Here is a 17,877-nt window from a genome sequence, read left to right on the forward strand (position 1 = left end):
TGTCCCGCGCTCATGCACTCATTACAATATGATTTTGTGAGCTAGCCTTGCCCTAGTCCTCACTTATACTGATACGGAAGTGACTGTAGTGTCTCACTCTCGTCTGTGCTAGGGAGAGGTTGTGAGGATGGAGGATCCCTTGGGGGGATTTTTGGTGTGGTGAAGACAATGCTGCTGTCCGAACTTCACCTTAAGGTAAATTCCCCACCCCCAATACTCTTCTGTAAATGTGACAAACGTCTCTACAGTGTTAATGTCCCAGATTCCCCTCCCCTTTTCTGTGAATTTTGTATTTGCAATAGGGGCATGCCACCTTCTCCTCACGCTCCTCCATGCTGCTGGGTGCATCATCACTGCAGGATGCGGATAATGTGTATCCTTCTTTTACATCACTGTGAGTCATACCAACATTGCACAGATCATCCTCTGCCTGTCTCTACTGTTCTGCCCCCTACACAGTGCCCCTGAGTCTCAACCAGTATCTCCATAGCCAGGGTTGAGATGTCCACCTTTCAGCTGCAAATGGTGAACTGCCAGTGAGGAATTGGAGAGGGGCGGATTTAACGTAGTGTGTTCATTCACCATGATATTTATCTGCTTCGGTCGGTGTGAATTTGGGGCTCCCTGGTGCGGACTGGAGTCACAGCGCTTTGATTTCTATGCCACATGCTATACTGTCCGTTCTTCCAGAGCAAGCTTCCACAGGTGGTACATTGTCTCTTGCATCTGCAGTTGCACCCCCATGCTCTTTCTCTCCTGGGTCCTCTGTGGGGGTGGCAGACACACTAGGATCTCACCACTTGCTGCAGGTATTTGTTGGTCTTAGTCTAGGACTTTGCTGGGTGCATATATGATTTATAGCAAGAACCTAATATATCTCATTCCACTGACTCTTGAAAATGCACTTCTGACACCTGGCACAGGCATGGCTCTGCCCCACACGGTCCCTTGGTAAAGCACTAGTGGTTTGTGACAGTGGTAGAGCCTAGCTGCGAGACACACACGCTCTACTGAAAACATTACCTACCCTTCCCCTCATCTTTGCTCTTGATTTTGGAGGACAGTGAAGTTTCTTGATGCAAGACCCCCTAAATCATTCAACCTCAGCTATAAACATGGGAATGTTCATTAAGTCTTCTCATTGGACAATCTTCAAGCTATACAAATTGGTATTGCCCGCAGAATGTTCAGAATGCTACATTCCAAGCCTGGCTACTCTGAGTGTCCATGAATCCAATTCTCTGCGACTATCCAGGAAGATTTGAATATTAGCAAAAGGCCTTTGCCTACCTATGTTAATCTAAATACTAAACGCGTGTTTGGCATTAACCTAAGGAAGTAGAGAACACTAGCATGCCTGTTATGTAGGCATAGAAAGGCATAGTTGCAGCCACCATGCCCTTTTGACTCTTTTATTTCTTTTTTTTCTTCTTCTTTCTTTCACATGAAAGAGTCACATGGCTTACCAATAGCTTTGTAGGCCCCGCCATTGGGTCATATTGGGTGTTAAAGGCCCATGGTTCTCTCTAGGCTGGACTACTGCAACAGCCTCTTTCTCAATCTGCCTTCCTCTACTCTCCACCCTCTGCAACTAATCCAGAACAGGACTGCAAGATTTATCCTTGTCCTCAAGCCCAGGGACTGTATCTCTCCAGCCCTGAAATATCTCCACTGGCTCCCAGGGGCTGCAAGGATCAAGTTCAAGAACCTTCGTATTGTCCACAAGGCTTTCTGGGGCTGGGGCCCACACTACATCCAACGCTCTCTTCCAAAATACCTTCCTTCCTGAGCCCTTTGCTCAGCTACCTCCAACTCTCTAAGGATTAGACGCTTCTCCAGGCAGAGAGTGGGGGTAGATCTCTCTCCTCTGCAGGTCCCTCTCCCTAGAGTGGCCTCCCTGCCCCTCTCAAATTGAGCCAGACCACCTGAAGTTCCGGAAGCAGTTCAAAACGTTCCTCTTCTCCTCTGCTTTCTCTCTCTCCCTCCCCTGCTGACTACCTGTCTGCTGCAGCGACTGGTTGCTTGGCTAACCTCAGAGTCTCACTGGGTACCAGGCTCTTTCTTGATTAGTCACCCTTGCACTGCCTCCGGGCCTACCACGCACTTAGGGGCTGTAACTGTAACCTTAAAGTCCCTTGTTCTCCTTGCACTACCCAGATCCACGCTGCCCTGGCTGCACTTAAAGCATTGCTGCCCTGTTTTCCCCTCCCCTCTCCCTTGCACTCCCCCTCCCTCTCCCCTTGCACTTCTCGTTCTCGCACTTGCACGATCTGAATGACACAAGGCCTAGTAAGATCGTTTGTCTTGTCTTCCCTCTGTCTTCCCTCCCTTTTCGCGCCTAGAAACACTTGTGTACAGTCGCGCTATAAATGACTTAGCATATCGTATACATCTTGTTAAGGGCCCTTGCTGTGTCTCAGACCTTCAACTCTGTCTTTCAAGGCCCATAATGCCCAATGTGTCCAAGCCAACTATGTTATTGTCGTGATCCATCTAGAATGTGGTCCATGTAATGCTATTGAAGTGATGATGCATGTGTTGCAATGTGATTGTAGTACAGCAGAGTACAGTGTAGATTGAGTAGTGTGTGAGAATACAATGATGGCGTGTTAGGACTGGGAGATGAAAGTATGCTTGTTAGAGTATTTGACATGTCTGCTGGGTATGCCTAAAGCTTTAATTGAAGAGTAAAAACGATTTCCTTTTTGTACTACTGGCCACTCGGGGTCACTTGAAGTCCTTGTTTATAACCGTGACAGCCACGTTTCAATGTACCATTGCTGTGCCTAGGGACAGCGAAGAGCAAGACACTCCTCACAGTTCTTATGCAGGCCGCCCTTTTACCTGCGCTGTCGATGCCAGCATGTGCAGGTTTTTTATGCTACTTGTTGGGAGACTTGCCATGGCAGAGGAAGTTTCATGTGGCGAGTGCTCTCCTTTGGTGTTTAGCTGGAGTTTCTGCGTTCTTGAAGAAGGCTACCAGGCTGCTAGAGTGCCAGTGACCTGTTTGTCATGATGCAAAGGCCACCAGTGGACTGAAAGACTGTCCTTTTGTTTTGGGTTCAGGTCATGTGGTGGCTGGAGCCCTGGCAGTGCAGAGGGATTTTCCATGGAATGCTTGCTGTGGGCACCTGGCTATGTGTGATCCCGAGCTCTCCGGATTCCTGCCAGGTGGAGCAATGGAGATTTGGGAAGAGGCTTTGCCTATGGTCAGCTTTGGCCTTATTATTTCCCAGGGAGTGATGGCAATGCTAGGAAGCAATGTCCATTTCTTCTGGAATGCACGGAGAGACTGTGGCACGCACGGTATGCTCGGTGTGTATGGATGCTGCCAACAGGAACTATGGACTACAAGAACTGATGGAACACCTGCAGATGTGCAAGCTCATGGGAAAGACATTCATCCTGTAGCTGTAATGGGTTGCATTGGTTCGCTGTTATCCTAGGGTGGCACAGCTAACCAGGCGGATGCCATAATGCAGAGGTCTTTTAGATTACATTTACCTGCTCCTGTGAGTTTTCGATGGTCTCTGCGGTGCATTGGAATGTTCTGTGATTGCGGGAGCCTTTCATACTTCATGGAGTCATAGGGTGTCATCTAAGAACATTTTTGACTTTGAAGGCCATTGGAAGACTATTTGTAAAGCCAAGGTCAATGCTCCTTATAAGATATCGAGGTGGGAGTTTTTTACTCACTATTAGTTGTGAGTAAAGTGATTTTTCTAAGGAGATAAAGTAAATCCCTTTCCCAGGGGGAGGATTTTCTAAGTCACAGAAAATATGTTTTAACTGTAGAATAGAAATGTTTTTGTAGTAAATAGATCTTTGCAACTAGTTGTTCATGCAAAGTTAAAGATACATTCGCGCCTTGAAACACTTGTGTAACGGCACATTATAAATGTCATATCATATCATTTGTACCCCCTCGGATCCGGTAGAAATAGTAGTTTAGTCCCGTGGCAGCAAGTGTTCTACTGGTCCAGACAGATCCATGGAGCTGTGTGAGTGAAGGCAGGGTGACTAGTACTTGTGAGTCTGTTTCCAGTCTGTCTATACCTCTTATCTGTAGGGCTGGCCATGGTGGATTACTGTAATGTAGAGGTGGCAAGCTTGTGAATGGGGAATTACCGCCCCCGCAAACCTTGGAATGGGGCGGTAATTCCGCCATTCACCATGGCGGAATCGGTAGTTCACCGGTGGCAGCCATGGCGCAAATAGCGCCATGTTTACTGCCCGGGTCGTAATGACGCCCAATGTGTCCCATGGTCCCCTCTTGCCCCCCCCTTGACATGTAGTATCACACCTTCCCTCATCACAGCACTGTCATGAGTCACAGTACTGCCTGTAACCCCATCGGCCTTAATCACCCTGACACTTTGTCTGCCTTGTGTGCCACTTTCCTCTCCATCCAAACTGCACATCCTAGCATAGTGCCCTTTAGTTTTACAACGCTTACATTCCACGGCCCATGCCGGGCACCCCTTTGCCCCAGTGGGGTGACTGGTCCAACCGCACTAGTTGCACACTTGTTTCATCCCACCCCCTTGGTTCAGTCTGCTCAGTCTGTTTGTTTGCCCAGCAAACTTCTCAGTCTTGCTTCTGGCATCCATGCCGCCTTTCTTGGGTGGTGATAAAACCGCATGGATTGACTCCCTTGACCATTTCTATCCATCCTCTCCGTGACGACCTGAACACTGACGCGTGACTCTTAGATGGCTCTTGCAATTTCAATTACCCTGCCCAAAGGCAGTTATCTGTCTATCCATAACCTTTCTCTGACTTTGGAATTCCTCATCTTCATCATGATCTGCTCTCTGACGTATTCTTTATAATTATAATTGGTTATTTATAACGCGCTTAATACCCGTTGGTTTCTAAGCGTAGGCCCAGGGATCAAACCTGTGTTGCTCCACGTCGTCTTGCTTCTAAGGCAAGCGTATTGCCCCTGAGCTATCCTCCTGGCTCTGTACTCTTGTAAACTTGCAAGTGGCCATGAGAGTATGCAAAGCCGTAACGTAGGCATAGATACCTTCCCCAACCCCTTGTGCCCTGGAGAAAAAATTGTATTGTTGGGTCTTTGTGAGAAACCTGAAGGTGTCTTCCTAACTAGTCCCTGGGGATCTGTCATCCAGGTGGCCAGGACACGGTTCACAAATGGATCCCATTCCTGGGGGTGGACCAGTGAGGGAGGATCACCTGGATGGGGGTCCTCAGGGAGTGTAAGTGGGACACCGACGTGTGAGATGCGGTATCCCCTTTCTTTCAACACCTTTTCCCCATCCGCCTATGTAGGATATTGCAAAACAGTGCCCCGCCTTTTCCAACACGAACACTTTTGCACATCACGAAAGACGACAGACAAAACCCAAAGACCTAACATGTCCCGACACAAGGGTCAGGCAAAGTCAGGCAATTAACCAGGATCACACACACCTGATGGCCCTTTCTCTTCCCAGAGGGATAGAAGGTGGAGCACGAGAGCACAGTATGAGCAAGGCAGACCGCACGACGAGACAGCTATCCAGGCACGGCAGTTCAAGACGAGGAGAAAGGTGGTGAAAACCGAAAGGCTGACCAGGAGAGAACAACCCTGCCCTTTCCCAGATCTGCAAGACCTCAGTGGAAAGAATCATAAGACAGTGAACAATAGCTCAAGGGTGTTGCAACAGATGTCACCGGTTTACACGGCGTGTGCCTATGCTGATAAGCAGGACCAAGGGAGACGCCTGCTACCGTGGTACCGGCCTTGACTCCAGATACAATGAAAAGCCAGGCGGTTCATCAGAGTCGGTGAGTCGAGGAGAGAACCAATAAGAAACCGAACTGTGTTGAAGGAAAGTCGCAAAGTGGCACATTGAGGAAAGTTCAAAGAACTGTAAATTGTTAAGGGAAGACCAGCTGCAGAGAGGATCGGCACACGGTTGTGCTCACTCGAGAGACTCTGGCTGATCCCATGTTGATTGAAACTGCTGATACCAGAAGGCCATAGGAGAGCCGCCAAGAAATGTTAAAGTGGTCATACAGAGGTCTAGCAAAATCCCTGTAAATTTGAAAATCTTTGACCGGCAAACCATTAAGAACGCAAGGGAAGTAAATCCCACATCAAGAGAAAGCAAAAGGAAATGTGAAGTGGCAAGAATGAACCCGACGGAGGGATGCCAATAAAGAGGGGCGAAGTCTAAAGTCCCAAGATATGATATGATATGTTTATTTATATAGCGCCTATACACAATGTATTTCAAAGTGCTTCAGGGCAAGGGAGGGAACAAGGGAAAATACAATGACATTCTTACAGGCCATGAACAACAACAATGTGAAATTAACTTTCGTATTCGTCCTGACGCCATTACAGATAGTACAAGAGCTAAAACACAGATAGGAAGGAAATGGGAAACAGACAGGTGACTACCGTACTAGGTCTGACGACATTTCTGGTAGAGCCGGAGATTAACAAGAGGTGAGGGAGAGGGGAGGAGAAAGGAGGGAGAGAAACAAAACAAGCGACTATCATATTAGGCCTGATGACATTTGAGATAGTGCTGGAGGGGGGCAAGTAAAGGCAGGGGGGAGGAGACAAACATGCATTGCTATCATACTAGGTCCAGGGACAATTCTGATACAGTAAGTGCATAGAAAAATGTAAAGGAAGGGCAGGAAGATAGAGGGAGAAACAGTGTGTTGACAAAAGTGAACCTGGCAGAGGGATGTCCACAGAGAACTGCTTAAAAAGACATTAGGGTTTGGGAATGCCAAGGAGAAAATATATTTGCAAAAGCCATAGTGAACCCGACGGAGGGAGGCTGACATTAAAAAAACTTGTTTAGGATCTGAGACCCAGAAGAAGGGGATAATTTGTTTGCATCAGGTCCTAAAAGGCAAGAGAATTTTAGGAGAAAAGAGACCTGGCCATTTAGGCTGCAATAATGTTACTGTAGGAGTTGTTAAGCAACAGAAGATGGCCGCTAGGTCCGACGACGTCGCCAGGTCCTTTCCTCTAGTGCTGTATGTGCACTGCAGCTTCCCCGCTCTGGTGCTCGGGGCTGGATGCGGTCTGGATAATAGGCGGGCTCCGCCTGTGAGTGCTCCACTGCAGGCTGCCTGTACCCTGTCTTCTTGTACTGCTGTGGGCTGACGTCATCCAGGAAGCAGCAGGAACGGCGATGATGGCCCACGTGGTACCTTAGGTCATGCACACGTGGATGAGCCGGGGCCGCCTCTTGCCACCGTAACCCTCATCGCCAGTGAAATATGGCCGGAGGCAAGGTAAGTGGAAAGGCAACTTTAATGATCAGCAGACTACGTGGCCACACTGCCACACAGCCCCTCACCAACTGACTCGAAGAACATGGAATGCTGATCGCGTAGTGCAGGCCAGCATTTCAGCATTCCATTTAAGCTTATGGCCCTTCAGGAACATGCATGCAATGGATGGGTTCACAGAATAACTCGGAGTCAAAATAACCAAACCAACTCAGGAAGATGGCAAAGTACTGTTTTATTAACAATTATCTAAAAGAGAGAGTTAAAACTAACATCAATGGACGTTTGCTCGATTTCTCTCAGCGATCTTTTCACAAACCATAGATTCTATACTAGAAATATGTCAGAGGTGATTTCATACTACGCAGAAAATAATTAAAAACATACTTAGGATTGTGATAGGCTTCAGGGGAACATCTAAGTATACTTTGTGATTGGCTGCCCACTGTCATGTTGGCGATATATGACTACCTCTAGAACATGTCATCTTCAAAACCATTAAGTACACCATTTTTAATTGGTCTTCAAACTATAAAGTCCTTCGTTATACGGCCCTCTACAATTGGTTGGCACACTTGTGCCATGTCTGGACCATTCGATTCACTTAGCAGCATGTAAGCCCAGACCCAGGTGCAGGGAGGTGGGCCTGACTTTACCTCCCGACCCAATTAGCCCAACTTCTCTCATCACCCATGCCTTCTGTCATGAAGATTGTCTTTGAACTTGGCCTTAAAAGGTATCCTTGTCTCTAGGAATATATGGGAGTGCAGGCACTTACTATCGTTGTTTTAGGACTCCAAGTTCAACTCTATTTTTATTCTTGGCTCACGTGACAGGAGACCACAATTCGGTCCATTTTGTAGGGTTTTAAATGTCTTAAATGAGTAAAACTTGGCACCCTTGGTGTTCTTTCTTTGCACCTTAACAAGAGATGATTCATCCTTTGTACATTCGCTCTTTTCCAGAATAGATAACCGACCTTGGCTGCCTCAGTCTTTACTCCAGACCAGATAACCTCACCATGCAGCTCCACGGTTCAACGTATTCTTGCTGTGACACAATTCTCCCTTCTTCATGGGTCCTCGCTTACTAAATTCATGATACCAATGTCCAACTTCTATACGGTGGCAGCTTCACCTGCATTCTGTTCACTACATATAGCCAGCTTCTATGATGTCTTAGTCTATCTTGCATTTCAGAATGTGTACAATTATTGAATGGTTGATTCTCTTTAGCACTTCGTGCACGTATAATCTTCTTTTCGTATTTAAAAGTTTACTATATTCTTTAATTCGTCGATGGTTTCTATGAGATCCATGCATCCTCTTCAGTCAGTATTCTGAGATGTCGTTCATATTCTCTCAAGACGTCACAGACTTCGTTCTTTGCTCTTTTTCATATTCCTTCAGGAAGTTCCTCTTGTCTCTTCGGGGATACATTCAATAAGGTTGTCTCAACGGGTATCTTCTTTTGAATATACGCTGCAGTATTGGCACAACTGCTGGTGTCAAACACGGCACGATCTCAGGCTTCCACCATATAGGAGGTAGGGGGCGGGATCGCCAGTAGAGGCATGCAGCTGCTCCTCTACACATTACAACACACTTCCCACCTAGGTAGCTTGCTTGCAGAGCCTAGCAGGGGACGCTCTGTCCTGGCTGGGTACCAGTTCTGGAGCTGCTGGAAGGGTTCTCTGGGTTCAGTATCTCCCTATGTTCGTTGAGAGATGTTTACGGGAGGGGGTCTTGCTTTCCACTTTGGAAATCCTGGCCTTCCTTCACTGGCGGAAGCTGTAAGGCAGACTGTTCCTTTAGCAAGGGTCCAAATGAGTTCTTCTTGTTACTCCTTGTGAAGTCTTTGGGTGATCTGCCAAAAGAGGGGTCCAACCCTCTTTTAAAGCCAAATGGGCCACAGTGATTGGTGTGGGCTAAGACTACCTTAATAAACCAATCTTGGGTCCCCACCAACCATCTTCTGTTATGCATGAGGTCATAACCAGAGTGCTTTGCAACAGTAAAGGTAAAGGGGTGAAAACATGTACCGCTAAGTCCCACCCATCTTCCTGTCTGTTGTGGATCAAAGGGTCTTGCTGGTTAATTGAGCTCTATTTAGTTCCTGATTAAAGGCAGGTCTCCCTTGAACTTGTGGCGAGAACAGGCTTTGTCTCCATCAAATTATACTCCTACCCTCTTCCTACTGTAAACACATGTACCAGACATGACAGCTCACTCTCATTGATACTAAGAGGGGGGAGCTGGCTTCAGGTTGACACAGATGTATAGCAAAGGTTTTGAGGTTTCCTGTCTTTTGTTAGCCCTGCGACCAGGCCTCTCGTGGACCTGCTTAAATTAACTCTCATCAGTATGCGTCATTGCCACCAGCAGGGCCAGCAAAGGATGGGGCGGATCCATGGAGCCTTTGTTATTTAATTAGGCTGGCCATGGCAGCAGGAAGGTTTTGCCCTCTCCCTTTTGAGATGCCTCATGTACTCCTGGGTGTTCCATTCCAACTACATTTTTTTAATTCATGTTTTTATTTAAGTGCCTTTGGTTGAACATTGTCACCTTTTACACTATATTAAAAAGGCAAATAATACAATATCACAAAGTCAAACAGTGTTAATTAAAATACATTTCCTATTTCAACTGTATACTAAAAACATCAAAATGATGCTGTATTGTAAATACATTTTTGAGTCAAAAATCAACAGCTATTAAAATTTAAAATTAAAGTGACAGCTTTTCAGCCACCAATTGCCATATATTAAAGGCCGCCGTAGCAACACTAGTGACTCAGCGCTAAAAATCGCACTCCAAAAATAATCCGATTCCCATCAATACTAATTCTCAATGAAAGAGAATTCGTATTGATGGGAATTGGATTATTTTGTCCTGAGTTGCGGTTCAGGCTCCACGGTGAGGGCGGGGGAAGGGCCCAAGCCATCTATCCAAGGGGCGTTGAAGACAGACCCGTCTGACCATGCCTTCCCCCATAGCCTTAGTCACAGTCTTGACCCCCTCCAATTAAGTGTGTACATGACATTCCCCCACTTTCACCTCCAGATGCGGCCGGCCACCTGCATACTGCACCAGGTTTTACGTTGGGGCCTCTGACAAGCGGGTACCCGACACTTGCGTTGCTTACACGTTGAGGGGCTCAGAGAGCTGTTAAGCAACATTTCTGCACATATCGCCTCCACCACACACCTCTCCGAGTCAGCCACAACGTAAGCTGTTCCTTGCTGCGGTTCCCCCCGGAGAGCTGATGACATTGCCTGTAAGCAGCCCAAGCCTTCGGCCCTAGATGTCATTCCTGCTTCCATATTAAGACCAGCCGATGAATTGGCATCAATAAAAGGAGGAGCTGTAGGCCCCAAGACAGGGGGATGCTCCACCTGCTGGTTGTCAGGAGACACAGAATCAGTACTTGCCAGCAGAATTACATTGCCCACTTTGGCAACAACATCCTTCAAACCTTGCTACTCAGCAGCCATATTAGTACATAATAGGAAAAGTGCATCGATTATTGATTCCAATACCCCCTATAAAGCTGCGGTGGGAGTTCATATGTTATATGAATCATGAAGGGGCATTGCGCCAGCCACCGGTGCTTCCTCATCATAGTTGTTGCATGGCACCCCTCCTGGGATCATGGTAGCTCCCAGGATGTTGTAATAGGTCACGTGGCAGTAGCCACGTGACCGACTTAATAAAAGATATAAGCTGCTTCCGGCTCATCAGTCACTCCCATCAAGGACTCTGGTGTCGTTCATTTAGCACCATGCTGGTGCCACACCGCATGCGCTTGGCCCAAGGACGGGGCACAGCATGAGGACGGTGCCCCTGCTGGGCAACTCCGTCCCCTGGTAATCCAAGTGCCATGTGACCATGGCTGCTGGGGCGACCCTGGCCTGGGTTCCCCCAGAGCCGGGGCCGCCGTGTGCTGGGTGCCCCCTGCCACGTGGGTGGTTCCGGTGATCCGGAGCGGGTGGGGTGACCCCCACCCATGAATCCGCGGCGTGATTGCTGCACTGAGGAAGCCCGTCGGGTGATCCCGACAAGCGCATGGGGCCTGCCCGGTGAACCGGAGCAGGCCCCCAACAATAGTCACTTTCACTAGATAATGATTCTGACGTAGTTAATAACTTCTCCGAATCAGGGCTGCGAGATACATTTGATCCCAAGATGTTGTCATAAATGAAGTCCGCAGGAGCCATAAAATTCCTTTGGATAACCTGACAAGGCTTTAATAGGGAGCCGTTGTTATCAATAGAGATGTTAGGGTCCAACATATACTCGTCCCCCTTTTCAGTGAGAGAGTCAGAAAAAGAAGCTCCTTGTGCTGCCACTTTGACAGTCGTGGGGTTTTCAAAGTAATCCTTTATTTTCGACTGAGAAAAATCTGCAGTGTGCATTGCTTCCCTTTTGGTTTTGTTACTGCTTGGAGATACGTTTGGGTGATGCTTTTTGCTTTGCGGTCTCCGTGACCGTTTTCCCATTTGGCAGGTGTCGCTATGTAGGGTAACACAGTGGAGTTTTTTGATTTCATTAAACTTTTGAAGAAAAGAAAAAAAGAAAAAATGGCTGTGTAAAAAGATACAAAACCATACAGTGGGAAAGCGGCAAGAAAAAAAGTACCGGGATGCGATGGGAGTCAGGCCGTAAACAACGAGCTCTGTTCCCCCCGAGCCCTGCAAACACTACTGTGCATCAGCTACAATATTCAGCTTACGGTCTCAATATACAATTTTCCACTCACCGCTTCAACAAAGGTCAGCTAGCTTTGCCGAACGTAGTGTTCACGGTTCCCTCGACCAAAGGACCAAACACCCAGGCCCCAGCAATTAAAGGGGCAGCACCTGCAGCAAAATGAAGAAACGATGTCCAGAACAGCAACGTTTTCCACCAGCAACACCAAACACTCAGGACCGCACTATGTGCATTCCAACTAAATGTGACAGAGAGGACTGCGCCTTTAGACTGTGTCCACCCAGTATTCATGTCTATGTGTATGTTGTGAAGATAGCATAGGAATATTTGTGTAGATTAGCCCCACACATTTTTCAGAGGTTGACCTACATTCAATTTCATATAAAACATTTTAAAAAGTCCAAGTGAGCGCACAGCCATTGTGGGGATGGTCGAATTCCTCACACATTGCACCACCTGTGTGGACAGTTTGAGGTTTGTTTTACCTGTTGCTACTTGGAGGTTGTTTCCATCCCACATGTATTGAGATATTCAGGAGGCCTGTGTTGATAGTATGCTGATAGTTCTGCACTGGTGATGGCTGCGTTGCTGAATTTGATAGTGCTGTGCTTGTTTTTTCCAAAATGTTGCTCTGTGGGTATTGTGTGAGGGGCATAACACTCTTCCCTTACTGCATGAGACGTGACTGTGGTGCTGCAGAGTCAAATGTGGGTTGTGTGATGTGCATGGTAGTAATGTTGTAGTGTTAGGGTGGGCAGTTGAAGAAAGCTGGCCTAGGTATTGGATGTCCCTGTTGGATGGCTTCGCCGGTTTATCTAAACCTGTAAATGTAGATTAAAGTTAATTTCCGTTCTTGTCCTACTGACTACAGAGTTTGATTTGACCGGACCTGACCTGCATTACCCCAGCTCCCAATGTCTCTGTAGCAATAGACGGCAGCCATAATACAACCTCTTCAAACTTCTACAAACCTAGTCAAACCATCCTGGGAAACATTTGTGATGCCAGCACTTGTTTGTGGAACAGTAAGAATACTTTCAGTATGTTCAAACCCTTTGTGTAAATTGTCAGCAGATATATGGCCATTGGTACCTTTTCAATATTCCTCTATCCCTATTCATGACATACAGTGAAATGATCTCACGTCTCACAGCATCAGCAGGAGATGTGAAAAGTGGATTACCGAGATTTGTTCGAAGCTGAAATGACCGAGTTTTTTCCAAAATAACTTTTGGTTTTTCCTCCTCTGGCCATTTCAGTTAATCCACTCCCACCCATCCCCTTACTTTCCCCTTGGCTGCACACTTCGCTGTGTGCCGCCAACTTGCTTTGCCCCCGCCTGTTGCCTTTACTTCTGTGATCGGGAACCGGTGCTGCAGGGTACTTTTTAAAACGTTTTTTTTAAACTTTATTGTTCCGACAGCTGGGGAAACCGCCACAACCCTGGAGGCCATTACAGTGAACAAGGGTGCGGGGGACAACCCTGCAACCCCTGCTCCCCTTTGTTCACTGTAATGGCTCCGAATGGGAGACTCAATCGAAATGTTCGGCTATATGTAATTTTCTTATAGCTGAAATCCGATTCAATCTGCCATTCGTTTTTCTTTCTTCAAATAATTCTTCGGTTTCTGTGAAAAGTCAACGCGAGTCAATGAGGAAATCACATTTTTTATTTGTTGTTTCCAGATTGGTATAGACAAAATATTATGTCACATTCCAACATATTTTTCACAACAATATTGCAATCGTCAGTTGTCACATAAATACATGTCTGCTCATGCTTTTTGCGTATGCTGCTGTCTTCCTCAAAGGGAACCGCGTGCAACTTGGCTCATTGGACCATTCAGGTTAGACGCATGCTGAGGGGTGGTTAAGTTAACTAGAAAGACACAATCTCGCCCTTCTGGTAGCTTCATATTACGTCATATAAATTGCACAGTCCGTATCCTTCCTAGAACAATGATAGGAGACTGTCAACTGTTCAAGAGAAGTTAAAATGTGCACAATGCATTGTGAATTAAAGAACAAAATGTTAGACTGCCTATGTATGACACATGTTTCAGAGACCACTGAAATCTCTTGCAGAAAGGGCCTGTGTGGCTTTCTGGTGTGAAGATAATCCAATAAAAAGTTTATTTACAACAATCCTTATTGTACTCTTGCCGCTAACTCTACCTCCCTTTCCTTCCACAGAACAAACTTCAAGTCAAGGAAGGATGAAATATCTTTTTGTTGTCGCTGTTTTCATCGTTTCTCTTTTGGTGGGATGCATGGGAGGAAAATCAGAAAAATATCAATCTCGACGTAGGACTAGCAAACATGTAAAAGAAGAAATAGCTGACTACGCGGATATCGCACAGGATATAATAAACCTCGCTGTGTACGGCAAGGCCCAGAATCGGTCTTATGACAGACTTGGGCTTTTTGTGGACACAGTTGGTAACCGAATTAGCGGTTCTCGAAATCTAGAACTTGCCATCGGCTACATGTACAAAGCACTGCAGCAGGATGGATTGGAAAATGTCGCTCTGGAGCCAGTCAAGGTGCCCCACTGGGTGAGGGGCGAAGAGAGCGCTATGATGCTGGAGCCAAGGAACCAAAGCCTTGCGATTCTGGGCCTCGGGAGCAGCGTTGGAACACCGGCCGAAGGTAATGGTGTGGGCCTTTTTTGAAATACAGTGTTAAAAGTATAGTTAATGCTCAGCAAGTAATAGGGTAGTCATAACCTTGCTATCAGCAGTAATAATGTAACATATGCTTTCAAGAATGCCAAATTACAGTTCCTGACCATACGTGCGTCCACCACACTAACAACCCTATCACCTTGCAGGCAACCAAAAAACAAACTTTTATTTACATGTACATCAAGAAAGAGCTGTACATGCCACAGCTACGCAAACACGACATATGTACACCACACACTATATTGTCTATCCTCGCTTGGATAGCAGATGCTTAAATGAAGATAACCCACCATCATAAGACCTGGAGCCATATTAAAGAGCCATACTCTAGTGGAAGTGCAGTGTTGCATGGTATTGGCACTGGGTGGATATGCTTTAATGCATTTTTTCACTAGGCTAACGTTTGCCTTAGTTCTAATACTGTTCGTTTTAGTCCCGGGGCAAACGTAGCTCCTGAGCAAAAATGCTTTGAAGAAGTAGGTGTTTTGCAAAAGAGCCAATTTGTTCTAGTGCTAACACCTTGCAAAATTGCAATTGCACTAGTGCAAAGCGTTTGTATTGTAGACTCTGATGTACAAAGAGCAATAGCGACAGCTTTACGGCAGGTTTTTTGCCCTGACTGATATTGGTATTCTAGGAGATGTCTTACAGCCCCTTCTGAAATGCAGAAGAGACTGGCAGATACTCTCTGCCATTGTTTGCACAGAGGGAATACCTTCAATTATATGTAGCCAATCTCCATGACAATAAAGGATTCCCCTTTTTCCCATCAGGTACCATTGTGAAATGTCTTATAAGTTTATTATAATTGTTTTTTATAACACACTTAATACCGAAAAGATTTTTAAGCACAGACCAGGGATTCAAACCTGTGTTGCTCTGGTTTGTCTTGCTTCCAAACTGCAAGTACCCAGGTTTGTTTGTTTTTTTGTTGATTATTTATAATGCACTTCAGACCCAGGGGTATCAGGGCGCAGCATTTACAAGAATATGCGAAACTTAGTTACAAGAGCATAGTATCAAAACAATTACTTATATACAGTATTTACAGAAATGGTATATACAGGTATTTGCAGGGGAACAGGATATACGTAGATATTTACAAATATTACAAGTGGTGTGTAGAAAGTTTATGGTTACCATCGTGGGGGTAGCCGGTAGTGAGTCGAAAAGATAGAGGCATTTCAAGGCAGGCTGTGTCGTTATATAACATTAGCAGAGAGTCATTAGTAGTTATGCTGCAGGATTATGTGTCATGAAATTCAGAGGTTATTACATTTCAGCCACAGGATAATGTTGGTTCTAAAGTTTTGGTAGGATTGGTCTAGTCTCAGTGTAGGAGGTAAGGAATTCCATAATTTGGCCGCTTTCACGGGGAAGCTGTTACCACCAATCGTAGAGAGTTTGAATCTGGGGATGGACAGGCGATCCTTATTTGCTGATCTGGATGGTTTTAGGGAAGTCTGTGGAATCTCTCAGACAGGTAGATGGGGGCAGCTTTGTTCAGGGATTTATGGGTGAGTGACAAGGTTTTTAGAAGGATTTTGTCCTTAGTTCGGAGCCAGTTGCTCTGACGACTGCTCTCAGAAATGTGGTCTCTTCTGGAGATGCCTAGCGCCGTTCTAAGGGCGTTGTTTTGTAGGGTTTGGATTCTTCTAAAGGTGGCTTTGGTAGAACCTAGGTAAAGGGCGTTGCAGTAGTCCAGGCGGGACAGGATGAGTGCTCTGGCCGGGATAGTGCAGTTACTGTTGGAGAGAATAGGCTTACTGGTTAAGATGAGTTTACACGTATAGGCCGTAGTGGAAGCTAGTGAGTTAACATGTTTGGCAAAGGAGAGGGAAGAGTCAAGATAAAAACCTAGTGTTTTTACCTCCTTTGCTACTTTAATGCAGTTGCCATCAATTATGAATGAGGAATAGTCTGATCCTAGTTTTTTTTAAGTTAGTAGGGGTGCCCAGGATGATGAGTTCTGTTTTGTCATTATTCAGGCATAGACCATGCATGGCAATCAATGCCTGGATGATGATGTACACTCTGTTTACCAGGGCCAAATCCTTGTCATAGTCCCGTGAAAGTGGGAGGAGAATCTGGGTGTCATCTGCATAAATAGTGTAGGTGACACTGAGATGGTCCAGATCATCGAAAAGGGGCTTGGTAAAAATGTTGTACAATGTGGGCAAGACACAGGACCCGTGTGGCACACCGCAGGTGATGGGTATGGGGTCTGCTGCTGCTAAAGGCGAAAAGACCCTCATTGTTCTGTGACTTAGGAAGGATCTGATCCAGGTTATGGCATCCTTGGAGAAGTGTGCTGCGGTGTCAAGATGGTTGCATAGAATTGTATGATAAACCAAGTCGAACGCAGCTGACAGGTCTAGAAGGAGGAGTAGGGCTGATTTGCCATTGTCCCTAAACTCGTCGATTTGGGTTTTAAGATCGATGAGGGCTGCCTCTGTTCCATGTTGTGGAAGGAAGCCTGATTGTCTGGCTCCTAGTAGCTGGTGTAGTTCCAGATACTTTTGTATTTGCATATAGGCCACCTTGTCCAGAATTTTTAATAGAAAGGGCACTGTTGTGATTGGCCTATAGTTAGTAGGTGTGGGTGGATCTAGGGTCGTTTTTTTCAGGAGTGGGAGTACCCATGATTGTTTGAGGTTGGTGGGGATGGTGCCGGTTGCAAAGGATGCATTGATAAACTTAGTTATAAATGTTGATAGATCAGAAGCCGCATCCTTGATTAATAGTGCTGGGCAAAGATCACCCTGACAATTGGATGGTTTGAGAGTCAGCATGGTTCTTTCCACCTCAAGAATAGATACTTTGGCGAAATTGAGGTTGTAGGTTGGAACCTTTGCCCTTAGCCCACAACAGACTGCAGGTGACCTTGGACAGTTCGAGAACTCTGAGGCCATGACCGGAACCTTCTACTTGTGCTACTAGAAACTACCATGAGATTGTGAGAGCAGCCATGAACTGCACCTATCCCTGAACGTTCCTTCATTATTCACACAAACGCTGAGGGATAGCTGCACACAGGGACAAAGCAGTGGGCAAGTATTCCTCTCTGGCGCTTTGCTTCGGTGCTGGACACAGAAATACAGTGCACCATTTTGGTGTGGTTTAAGGCATCATTGCCCAAAATGTGATAACCCCTCTACTGAGAACAAGCACAGCTAAGTAACCTTTTATATGGGATGGTGCCCACCCAGGACGGACTGCAGTCA

The 17,877-nt window shown here is 46.2% G+C and overlaps 1 protein-coding gene across 1 annotated transcript in view; it reads left to right on the forward strand.

Annotated features, from left to right (window-relative positions):
- Window positions 1–17,877, forward strand: part of CPQ (carboxypeptidase Q) — a 1,957,200-nt gene that overhangs the window by 240,719 nt on the left and 1,698,604 nt on the right. The window contains exon 3 of the mRNA XM_069621402.1: window positions 14,163–14,618. Coding sequence (XP_069477503.1) covers window positions 14,186–14,618 — 433 coding nt within the window. The 5' untranslated portion in view covers window positions 14,163–14,185. The remainder of the gene's footprint in view (window positions 1–14,162; window positions 14,619–17,877) is intronic.

The sequence above is a fragment of the Ambystoma mexicanum genome, chromosome 5q (assembly GCF_040938575.1).
Source record: "Ambystoma mexicanum isolate Mex_15411 chromosome 5q, UKY_AmexF1_1, whole genome shotgun sequence".
NCBI classification, from domain to species: Eukaryota; Metazoa; Chordata; class Amphibia; order Caudata; family Ambystomatidae; genus Ambystoma; species Ambystoma mexicanum.